The sequence below is a fragment of the Meleagris gallopavo genome, chromosome 2 (assembly GCF_905368555.1).
Source record: "Meleagris gallopavo chromosome 2, MGAL_WU_HG_1.1, whole genome shotgun sequence".
Taxonomy (NCBI): Eukaryota; Metazoa; Chordata; class Aves; order Galliformes; family Phasianidae; genus Meleagris; species Meleagris gallopavo.
This window is the reverse complement of record NC_139405.1, coordinates 78,669,677-78,682,175: the sequence shown is the minus strand read 5'-3', so window position 1 is coordinate 78,682,175 and position 12,499 is coordinate 78,669,677. Positions and strand designations below refer to the sequence as shown.

Below are 12,499 nucleotides of genomic sequence, written 5' to 3'. Positions count from 1 at the left end.
AATGTGCTCTATAGTACTCAAGCTGGTACGGGACTCAGTGTTATCATGTTTCAAAAGAAAAGTTGCTGTCTTTGACTTGATGCTTGAAGTTCAAACCTTCAGCACCAATCATGTTGCGATATAGCAGTCAGAATTGATGGTTTGTCCAGATTCCAGAAAATCCTGGTGGGTCACCTCTTTCTTATCCCAAAAGACAGGGCACATCACTTTACCTATTGAGGGTTACATCCTCAGTGCTGAATTCACATGTCCCCTCTCCACGGATTACACACTTTAACTTCAGCTTCATAGTGGTAACACCACATCTTGTCACTGTTAATGAAGCAATCCAAGAAACTGTCACCTTCAGCCTTGTATTGGTTCAACAGATCCTAACGAATTTGAGTATGGTGCACTGAATGGATCCACCTAGCGCACGCTTTGTGATACTCCAATGTTGCCACCATTGTTTCCAATGCATTCAAGCTAATATTCATCTCCAAAGTTCCCCGTTCATAATCCACCATTTAGCATGGATGAGCTGATTGAGATGCTCTTCACTGAGTGGTGTCACAGCTGTGCATGACCATTCAGAACACAGTTTGTCTTCCATGTCGCCATTGTCACCGCTGAAACAACCCCACTGTGCTTACATCCACTGTTCAGTCTCCATAAACATTCAGCAAATGTCAGTGAACGTCAATAGGTGCCATTTTTTCTGCACGGAAGAACTTAATAACACACCTTGGCTTCATAAGGACTTCCATCTCAGACACCATTTTGTTAGACTGCCCCTCAGCTGTTATCTGTCACATGACAACAAAATGTAATGGAATACTAAGAGGAAGGTTCAACTTCTACTGCCATATCACCGATATCCACCTCTGACATCATAGGCCAACGTAATAAAATAGGAAGCATTACTTTCAGAGTAGACCTCATAGTTTAAAGGATCCCTCTACCTTCTCAAACTCAACACAGAGAATACCAGAAGAACACTTGTTAAGGACAGTACAAGTTCCACTCACAAAGGTACTCTGCACTCTCCTGGTGAGCAACATGAATTGCTGCATGACTTGGGTTACGAGACTAACTCCTTTCAATTCTGCAACATGCAACTGAACTTTTTTTTTTTTTTTTTTTTAATTTCAGACACTTTTCTGTGGCTATTTATATATGAAAGCATTATTAAAAAAAAAAAACAACTTAATTCTTTTAATATTTTCTGAGTGTTAAAAATTGTATTCTACATCTACGTAACACCATGGATAGGAATTGAGAATCCTTACCGTTACTGAAACCAGCTCACTCTTATTTAATTTTTGTTTTTTAACTTGAAGACAAATTTCATCTAACTTCATGAGTCACTCAAATTATTCATCTCCCAGCTTATATAGCGTAAGCCATTTAAGTCACATTAATTCTACTACTCTCTAATTAGGAAAAGGGAAGAGATCCTTGCTCAAAACTGAATTATCAGTGATTATTAACTATTTCCAATTTTATGCTCCAGATGTTTTGCAATTAAGAAGGAGAAAAAGCATTTGAAAGCCAATGAAGTTATTTTTAATACTCATAGTAAAAAAACGAATTGAGGGCTCTGGCAAGACTTTTCATATCTTATCCTTTGAAGGCAGAAACTTCAGAGTCAACTTCATCCACCAGTACACAGCCATGAGTGACACCCTCCTTACATGCTACATAAAGAGCAACTAAAAACAGGTTTTAGAGAGAAGAAAATGACAGACAAACAAACCAAAATTAACTCCATCCTAATTTCTTGCTAGGACATTACCTCCTCCCACTAAACCTTAGATTCTCAAGTCTAAATTGCAATCATCATGTAGCACATTTTGTCAAAACTTTCATAAATTTTTCATAGAACAAAAAAGCCAACTTTTACACCGTGTCACTTTATTAAAAGAGCCACAGGAAAAAGTGGTTGTATATTGATTTAACCATACAAAAACCCTCAGTGGTTACTTATGTTTTTAACTTAGTCCTTAAAAGACAAGCAAGCAAGTTATAGCAACCCCAGAAAAAGATCAATCCAACTACTGCACAGACAGTAGCAACCAGTGACAAGACCTTTTTACAACATTTGTATATCATTCTTAATCACAAACAAAGAAATAGCAATAAATAAAATAACAACTAACTTTATTTTAAGGGTGCCAGCATCCCACAGCCAAAAGCATATTGTTCCATCTGCCCCGGTTGAAGATAAGTATCTCTTTGAGCCACTGCATAGTGGAGAGAACTGGAAGGGGAGACAGGGGAAAAAAAAAAAAAAGAAGAAGAGGTCAATACTCCAACAACACAGTGTTTCTCAGAATAACTTCCTCCCTTCAGAATAACCTTTCTGGCTTGCTTGAAAAGCACTGTGGCTTCTCCTTCCCCACAACCCAAACTGTACAATAGCAAGCGACTCCTGACAGGAAGCAAAGCAAACTGTTCAGCACTGACTGCAGTTTTTACTCAGTATACTGGGTACTCAAAATCACAGCCTGCAAAGCAATCATATTTCATAACAGAACTGTCCACATGCATCATGCAATTTTTTTTTTTATTATTTTTACTTTTTTTTTTTTTTTTTAAGAAGTTTCTTTTTTTAAGAAGTTTCTTTTCCTCCCACAAATAGATTATGCCTGGCATTTTGCAAGGATCAGATAATGTGACAATAAATGTGTCATTTTTGCAACAAGTACCATGAAAATTTCTTCTTCCTTCACAGCTTAGTTGCTCCATAGACATTATTATTATATGGAATGCTCACTCTTGTGTGATGTTGACTCTTTCAGTCAAAAAATGCATATTGCTACTTAGGTGACTCTGCAAAGCGAAAACCTACCTGCAATGACGTTATAGATGCACTGTGGCCCTGCAGAACTGCTAAGGGTGCACAAGTTCGAAGGCACCAAACTCGGATCATTTTATCACAGCTTCCAGCAGCTATCATGGTGTTCTCGTAGTTCACCGCCATATCAGATATTTCAGCTGCATGCCCTCTCAGGGTAGCCAACAACCTGCCATCATCTGTTGCCCAGATTTTTACAAGGCAATCATCTGATCCCTAGAAATAAGGTAGAAATCATTAGCTGTTTCTATTGTACAGTTCAATTAAACAAAACTCAAGATACTGAGCATTAGATTTTTTGAGCAGAAAAATGATTCTGAAAACTATTCCCTTAATCTAAAAATCTTGCTCTGCATCTTAGTTCACAGGAAATCTTATGTGATGAGATGCTGCTTTCCAAAACAGCTGTTCTAAAGACACAACAAGGGAAGCAGAGCAGGACTCTAGGAACAAAAAAACATGCAATAAAAATCCTGTGCAAAGCAAACATCAGTATCACATTAATCCCCGCTTTCCAGCTGTTGGGTATATCTCATCAGGTTTTACGGGAGAAAAAAGTTGGCTTAGACAACCATGCAGAACAAAGGTCTGAAGCAGACACAAAGTCTGAGGAAAACGTCTCCATTCCCCTCTGTCTGCGTGCATATTGTGTAGACTCCTTCTTGAAGCTCTGCAATTCAGAAGAAATTACCTCAGAAAGCCAAGCTTCAGAAATACCAATATTCCTGAGCCTGAAATTGCCAAAACCCTAAGTAAACTGTTGTAAGAGGAAGTTACTCTGTTAGTTTATACTTTATTTAACCTAAACTTTTCTCCTCCTTACCTATAGCAGCTATAACAGAACAAAAACAACAACAAAAATAAAACTAACACCCTCCATTGATAAATATGAACAATGACCCAGTCTTTCCTTTATCTTTACACTGCAACCTAAGGCATGTTAGAACACTTTAGTAGCAGGTATCATTTTCCAAAATTTAGAACAGAGCCACAACAGTTTTTTTGAGCATTTATTTTCAGTTTTTCCAATATCATCATTAGTGTGTTACCATTATAAATTAAAAACAAAATAAAAGATAACCACGCATTCTAGCGGAAAGCAGAATATAATTTCTGTAACTTCTGAATTTTACCTGAAGTAGGACCTCAATGGACATTTTACCCACAGTGCAGTAGCAAAAGTATATATTAATCCAATTATTTGTCATGAATCTCAAAATTCCTTCTGAATTACCTCAACTTCTTCAAATTTTACCTCACAAATCGTAACAAATATCTGCAGTTTTTGGTTTTTGCTTCATCGTGTTAAGATTGCACGGCCTTGAAAGCCAAGCGCTGAATAGTTTAAATTTTGTTAATTTTATCTCTTCCTCTGTATCAAACCCTTGAAACAATCACTTTCTTCCATATCACTTTTCCTTTCTTTTGATTCAGACCCATTGAGGTAAGATCCAGTGAATGAACCTAATACAAATTTGATCTACCATTATTGCAGCATTGAATTCATCTCAAATATCTGCATGGAAAGAAAGTACACCGCTTTCAGGAAAATTTTGTAGTCTATAGGTAGAATCAGAGACTCCCCAGTTAAGAACTTGTACAAGAAGAAAGAAGACCCAAGGATCTCTTAAATACTGTTGCAGCTGTTTAAGTGAATTTAAGTGTAATTGTGAGCGTTTAATGCTTTTGAAAAGCTCAAAATCTCACTCTACTGAATATATTTATTCAGGCTAGTTTTACTTATCACCTGATTTATTCACAGTAAGTTACCGAGAAATGAAAGAGTAGAAAAATAACTGGGAAATACGCTCAGTAGTTCATATTTTCAGACTTACCCCAGTGCACAATTTAACAGGCTCTAAACTTGCTGTTTAGAGCTTACAAATAAGAGTTAAAAGAAAAAAGGGCAGCATTTCTTCCTCCAAGCTGTGAGTTTTAAACAGATTGTTTTAGTCCCTTTGCTTCCTTAAAATGAACATACAAGCAGGCTATAAAGCACCCATACTACTCAACTAAGGTGTTTTCAAACTCTACATCGAGCCCAAACATTTAATTAAAAATTCTCGTGCTCCCAAAGTAAGAGTCATCAGTGCACCAATATCTTTGAGTCCTAAACATTCTTCAGAAGTTTATATTGTTCTTTTCAAGAACTGTTGTACTACAAGTTTTGTAAATGACAAGAGTCCTTAACAGAAAGTGAAATATACTTTTGCTTCAGATTTTCATTACAAGAAGGTTTTTCTGACAGCTCCCTGGGCCTGAGAATGTTTAACTGAAATTTGGCCAGTAACATTATCTACTTAATGCAACAATGATCTGAAAAGCATTATAAGGTCAATCTGTTCTACTGATTACACTGTAAGATTTTTAGCATGAAAAGGCTTGCATATTTGTCTTAGAAGTATAGTTACAACCAAAAAAAAAAAAAACCCAACCTAAACACAGAGGAGATAAAAAGGGTGAAGTGAGTGAAATTCATGTGATAGATATGATAAATAATACTTTCACCCACAAAACAGAGACTTGAAGCAAGAAGAGAATAGGGATCCCAGAACTTCCAAAGGAACTCAAAACCTCCAAACACTCCAGGAGAGTGGGGATGGAAAACTCGCAAGTGGATTAATCTCTTACGCAAAGCAATAAATGCATGAGAACAGAGCCAATTCACTAACATTAATTACTTGCATCACAGGGTAGAAGTCTCAAACCACCAGTCCCGTTTTTCTTGGAGCTGCACAAGTAACACTCTCTACAGCACTGTACATATCACATAAAACATGCTTCTGCAGTTCTCACATCGTAAGGATCAACATTATGAATAAGCTATTCACTTACAGCTTGCAGCCATTCCACTGGATGAACAGATTGTTCAAAGAAAATAAGTAAACAAATAAAAGACAACCCAATAAACTAACCTTGCATTACAAGACCCCTAAAAAGCTGCTTGCAGAATGTAACTGATGGAGAGCAATCTGTGCATAGATAAAGAGAGACGTAAAAGAGTCAGAAACAAGGGTGGGAAAAAAAAAAAAAAAAAAAAAAAGAAACAAAGAGAAAGAAAGCTAGCTTTAGGACCTAATGCCACCTGGAGAAACCTCAGAGGTCTATTTAATAGCAAACTGAGGAAAGCAGATCAGCATAAAATCAGACTGCTTCCTACCAGCTGGCTCCAGGACAGCTATAGAGGCATGTGCTGTACCTCTCCCCTGTAGAGGAAAATTAAACTGTTAGCAAGTCTCAGCAAGAAAAATGACTAAGGTAAGTTATAAATTCCGTAGCATCTTGGCAAGATAGTAATATTAGAGCTCAAATAAATCCATGAGATTCTGTCTGAATTGAATGGGATAATTCACAACTCTTAAAATATTGTTCCAGTTGTACCAGCAAGGGCATCAGCTTACACCACAGCTTCTGTTTCCAAGGTTATGTCTGCAACTACTACAAATTATGTGCCTATTAAAAGCATTTGTCAAAAACAAATCCTAGAACAGGCTCAGCCCCTACAGAGAACTGATGACAGCATTACCAAGGTATGGAGTAAAACTGGTTTACTTTCCTACCATTACAGAGACTTGTGGGCTGCAGTGAAACTGCCAAAAACCATACAGATCGGTCTCTTTCCAACCACAGGTTATTACTCTCCCCTGCTTATTATTATTCCCTAGAAAGAGGATCTCAGAGGAGACGGGAAGATAAAGATGAGAGAAATAACGTTGGCAACTTTCTGACTTGGAAGGATTAAGCTGTACAAGAACCAGAGAAGGCAATGCCTGTCCCTACCGCTAGCATGTGGTTCCAAGAGATTCAAAACAAACAAACAAACAAAAAATCTCAAAAATAGTAAGGTTTCCTTCTCTGAAGGCTGACAGTTCCTTCAGGTGTGCCTTTGCAAGTGAAGCTGTATTCATTGCAGTTAATTTGAAAACAGAAAACACCAAGTTTGTATACTGGGAATATTTTTGTACATTCAGAAAAAAAAAAAAAGAACATCTTAGAGACTGATCTTTAGAAATCTCTTGTGAAATCTTTAACATAAGGTAAATAGGACCAGTCATTGCATGACCCACTAGCTAGCAGGAAAATGCTTTATGTCCTGTTTTCACCGTTGTTAGGTAAACCAAGAGTATCTTCTTCCTAACAAAGATAACATCTCTCAGAACAGTATGACTCAAAAATGTGCTGAGATCACTTTTTCTTTCTTTTAATTTGAAGCAGCACATAAACAGAACTTAAACGTGGAGGCTTTCAGTCCTTCAGAGGAAAGGAAAACGCAGCTTCTACAAACAATCGTAAAACTAAAACAATCTCTTACCTAGCTAACGTTGTACTTAAATGTTGGAGGTTATAGAGTAAAATCAGAGCAAGAATAATTCCCTATTGATACACACAAATTTATATGCTGGTAACAGACACGTCTAGAATGAAATCTGTCTTCCTTTTGTTTATAAATTCAATGATATATGCCAACTTAATCAACAAATTACATCACCACAGCAACTAGAACTTGGATTTTACTGCAATATAGAATAGAACACTTCGGTATTCCGTTTGTCAACAGACATTTAAACATCTACACAAAGAACACTGGATTTATCCAATAACGCTGAGGTAAAAGATTCTGATCCAGCCCCACAGAGGAAAACCCATCAGCTACAATTACTTTCTATGGACACTTTATTCAACACCGGATTGAAATAATTTCAATCTGAACCCAAGACCTTTTTAAAGCAATTATACCTCGGACACCATTTTATCTCTTAGCAAAGGACTGCCAGCAGAGCTCAGGGGTTACAGAAGCACAACTGCTCCCCTCATTTTATTCCAGGTTCTTCTACTTTTCGTTTAGAAATAAACTGTTGTTATAGTCAAGAGAAATGTCTCTCTAACCACTTTAAAGTCACACTGCAAAACACAAGGGAATGTGCAACTCTACTCTTCATTACAAATGCACTCAAGGGAGCTTTAGTAAGTCCCTCAAAGAGGACAGACTTAAGGAACATGGGATTTAATAAAATGATGAATCATAAGACCTTAACAGGGAGTTTCAGGCACTTCAACGAAACACAAACAGAAGTTTCTACGCAGAGCTGAACAGGACGAACACTGGGGATTTTTATGCTTGCACACAAAATCCCTAACCCATTCTGCCTTGTCACATCTAAAATAAGCCCACAACATCAGAGCAACACTTTTTCTGACAGGTGAATCATGCACAAACTAGAGGAGATGGTAAGAATTTAATGCCTATGACTGTTGAGGGACTTAGCTTGTCAATGAAAGCTAAAGAAATATTAAGAAAATCTCTACTACGAACAAGTAAGCAAACAGAAGTCTGCCTGTACTTCTTTAAGTGCCACAGTCCCCACAGCTATACATTCTTCCACACAATGAATTAAATAAATTGTATGTGGGCAGAAGGGCAAATTGTATTCACAACAACTTTAAAAGCATGTGAGAAGTTCAAACTGCAACAGTGTCAAACCAAACTGCACTTCCACCTTCAGAGCCCAAGTTATCTGTCATGGCATTCCAAAGAGTGCAAACAAGCTCCCAAATCTACAAACTCACCGCAAGAATCCAGTAATTGTGAGAAAGCAATAAATGCAGCCAAGAGCATCCCAGTTTGACACAAGGTGTGCATTTATATGATCCTTGGCTTTACTGAAGTTGATTCCTTACTAAGGAATCCAAATTACACTGATGTGTACCATTTTTCCTAGTTCCCACTCTTTAGAAAACTTGCATTTTCAGTACTGATTTCAGACACACTCAGAGTAAAGAACAAAAAGACCAAAAATAAACCAAACCACCAAAGCAACACAATGAAATTAACTATAAATACTTAGAACACTGTTACAAAAACCAGTTCCTGGGATCTCACGGATCACAATTCCTCATAAACCAACATTTGTTAAAAAACACTGCTAATTTTCAACCTTCTATCATCAGTGCTGTATAAATTTACCACCAGACTGTTTACAGTCATTTAAAATGTAATAAAAGTTACAGAAAAAGGCTAAAATAATCTAACTACAAACCAATTATCTACCCTGACTTCTAAAATTCCCTGATAGCAGTCTGTTCTTTTCTCTATGCCTTTCCTAGAGAAGTCCAGGAGAAGAAAGAATTTGCACAAGGTAATTTCACGGAAAATAACTGCAGTTTTCTGACTGAACTGCATGGATCAGCAGTCACCAGCACATTCAATATGATGAATTATCTTAACATGTAAACTGGCACCGTTATGAAAATGCATCTGAAAGTAACAGCAGCAAAGCATTCATCTGGTACTAATAGACGTCAGTACACTCAGGTTTGGGAAGCTATGCCATCTATACTCTAAAAAATTAGACAAAAAAAATATTTGTACTCACAGTAAATATTCGCCTTCCAGTCCGGTCGAAAGTTACACAGTATACAGAAGATAAGTGTCCTAAAATTCGTTTATGCATCTTCATATGTTGATAGACTGCTGTTGGAACAAGGCGTTCAAGTCTGTATTTTCCATTCAGTTTTCTTGAGAATAGGGTATCCACTACCAAATGGGGAAAGAAAAAAGAAAAGATATTTATATTGGGTTCATAAGCCAAAACACACCTGCAGAAGAGCAAGTTCAGCACTGCATAACTAGCCACATGAACACCTTACTACAGTAACTCTCTCCATTTACCATCACTGGGGAAAAATATAACACAAAAGCAGCCTATGGTACAAACATTCGTAAAAGTACTAAAGTGCAAGGCAGAGCATGAAGATATGATACGTCAAACCCCCAATTTTAATTGCCCAAATGTATGCTTCTTATTTTATACCTAGAATGAGGCATTCAAGAGGACCAAAACAGCTTCTACACAGGAGTAAACTACCTCAAGTTTATGAGGCATACAAGTATCCATATAGCTATTAACTGCAGACCAGTAAACATTCAAGTCTTCTACATGGCAACCTGTTTTTAGACAACTACAATCGCTTACTTAATCTTTAAAAGACAGCTCTTGTTTTGAAGAATATTACTACTTACTATGGTAAAAAAAAAAAAAAAAAAAAACACACACAACAAAACAAGCAAACAAAATCCAAAAATGAACAAACTTAGTAAATTCTCATGGAAAGTTCTGATTCTCCGAACAAAGTTCTGTTAGTTAGCACTTGTGTTATTTTTTTTTTTTCCCCTAGTTATAAGCCAGGGAGGTCCAGGAACCTTTGTTGAAACAAAATGGAAATCTTTATTCAAAATAAACACCAGTGTTTCCAATTTTAAACTGCTATTCACACAATGATAAAGCAACAGAGTATAGTGTTTGAATGCATGGATACACACAGATACACAATTAGCCAAACAGTTTCCCATATCGTTATCAGAACAAAAAAAAAATGGCAACATATTTTATTTTTCATACAACTGTGGCCAGCAATATGCAAGAAGTAAAAAACTAAAAAATAAATGCCCAGCAATATCCACAGCATCACACATGAAAACAAAGACCTATCACTTCCAAGACAGGTAGTTGCTACTGTTATTATTACTCTGGTTAGGCATTCCTTACACTGGACCAAGGCAACACCTGTACTAGTGAAGTAAGCAGGACCAGGGCACTGGTCTGGGTGCTAAATAACCTTCACTCATTAGCTTCAACTGTCTACAAGCCTCTCGCATTGCCTGGCTTTGCCCAGGCAAATGAGACAGAAGTTCATGAGTCAGCACAGGTCAAACTTCATTCAAACTGGATAGCAGCTGCTCTACATAGGAGCAAAAGCACTTAGTGGTATGGATAACTGCCAAGTCTATTGGCTTCAGGCCATGAGAACAGCCTTGAAACATTTAGGTTACTGCATACGTAGCCCAAGGATTCAAGGAAGTTTTCCTTGTTCAAGATGCTTTGTGAAGGAGCAGGATCATTAGCTGTAGAGTGAAGCACCAACTCAATGGGCCACTACTGCCTTAAGGCTCTGCTATAACCTCTTCAACCTACCCTTATACGAGAACAAGATGCAGCTGCATTTGCTTTGTAACAAAGCTTTTCCTTGCCAAAAGTCTACTTCAGAACAGCAGGAAACCCAGATTAGCTCAGTCACAAGATAAATCCAGTTTCTGCTTCCAACACATCAACCTACAGTAAAAAGACATCCCACATCCACCACAAAGAATAAAACAAAGTAAGAAAGGTATTTGTCACAACAATGAAGTGATCTTCCACAATCTCAGCCTATTCAGAGGTTATCTTTTATTTGCTCTTAATACAAGATGATTCTTGCTTAGAAATCAGCAAGATTCCAAGCAATGCCTTCAAATCAATTCATAGCTCACATAACAGAAAAAAATTTAAGCTAGAAGTTTGATTTGTAGATATGTTCTGTCAGTACGTTTAAAAACAAGTGGATTCTTTAATAAAAAGCAACAAACAAACTCATCCAAGCATTTAACTTCTAACATCTGAATTTATGGAAAACTCTACAAATGTAACAGAAATCAATTTCAAGATAGATAGATAATTTAATTTAATAATCTCCATTAGTAAATAAACAGAGCTTAAGCCAATATTTTTGCTGATATTCTTGTTGCTGTCAAATAGTGATAGGCAACTTGCTACAAGTTCACAGGTCTCTGGGGATCTCAACAGATGAAGTGTCCCCAGTTCAGTAACATCAGCCTACTGCAAAATAGGAGCAGCATGCAGTGACAGTGGAAATAAGAAAACTGAGTCTCACAAATTTGCATTGCCCAAAATTTATACTTAAAAAAAAAAAAAAAAAAAAAGCATTACCATTTAAAAATAAATCTAAGTGAACTAAAAATCAGTTTTACAGGGCAAAAAACAGCATTATAAACCTGTATATGCACTACAGGGAAAGAAAATTTTAACCAGACCATGCAATTTAGAAAAAAACAAAACATCACAACAGCTCACAGGATTGGACACTGCCCACTAACAGTTGGTTTTTTTTTTTTTTTTTTGTTAAATTTAAAAGACCCAAACGTGTTTTTTTTTTTTTAAACACTGAATTCTTGCATCTATTATTGTTCCTCAGTTTCCTCAATACAGCTGTCCATTCAATCTCATTCACTTTGCCAAGGGATCCAACCCATTTCTCTAGAAGTATTTACACTTTATTTATTCCAAATATTTATGGCTCCAGTGTGACACATGCCCATCTTGTTAGCAGAGGACCCACTGAAAGAAAAACAGCCACATCTTATGCAACAGAACAGTAAAACTGATTTTTCTGGTGCAAGCCAAGGTAAGAAAAGCTACCAACTGTTAATAATAGTGCCTTTGTACTAATCATAGGTCTTCAAGTTCAAAGTAGTTGTTCATATCTGGCTTTACCACCTTTGTATAATCTTTAAGACACTTTAGCTTGATTTTTGCTGTATTTAGGGAAGATTGATTTTAGAAACTCCTGTAAAGCAGCTACTCCTATAACTCTCATTTGAGCTCTACTAGTAGTTTTCTGCTTTTGCTTAGGTTCTGCTTGGCCTCACACAATTGAGTCAACATGAGCAAAGGTGATGATTCAATCACAGGAAGAGGGACAACATATACGCAGTTGAACAGCTGCAGTGGGAGCCACATGCAGTACATAACCAGCTAAGGAAACAGTATAAACTTTATCCAAGGAACACTTAAGAGAACATTGTGTCAACCGAGAGAATAAAGAAGG

The 12,499-nt window shown here is 36.9% G+C and overlaps 1 protein-coding gene across 2 annotated transcripts in view; it reads right to left on the bottom strand.

The window, feature by feature from the left end:
• PHIP (PHIP subunit of CUL4-Ring ligase complex) overlaps positions 1-12,499 on the bottom strand; it is a 106,628-nt gene that overhangs the window by 76,862 nt on the left and 17,267 nt on the right. For both annotated transcript variants that reach the window (XM_085217744.1, XM_085217745.1), the window contains exons 7-9: positions 9,211-9,371; positions 2,831-3,052; positions 2,139-2,239 (exon numbers count right to left, since the gene is read on the bottom strand). In XM_085217744.1, the coding sequence (XP_085073870.1) occupies positions 2,139-2,239; positions 2,831-3,052; positions 9,211-9,371 (484 nt within the window). The remainder of the gene's footprint in view (positions 1-2,138; positions 2,240-2,830; positions 3,053-9,210; positions 9,372-12,499) is intronic.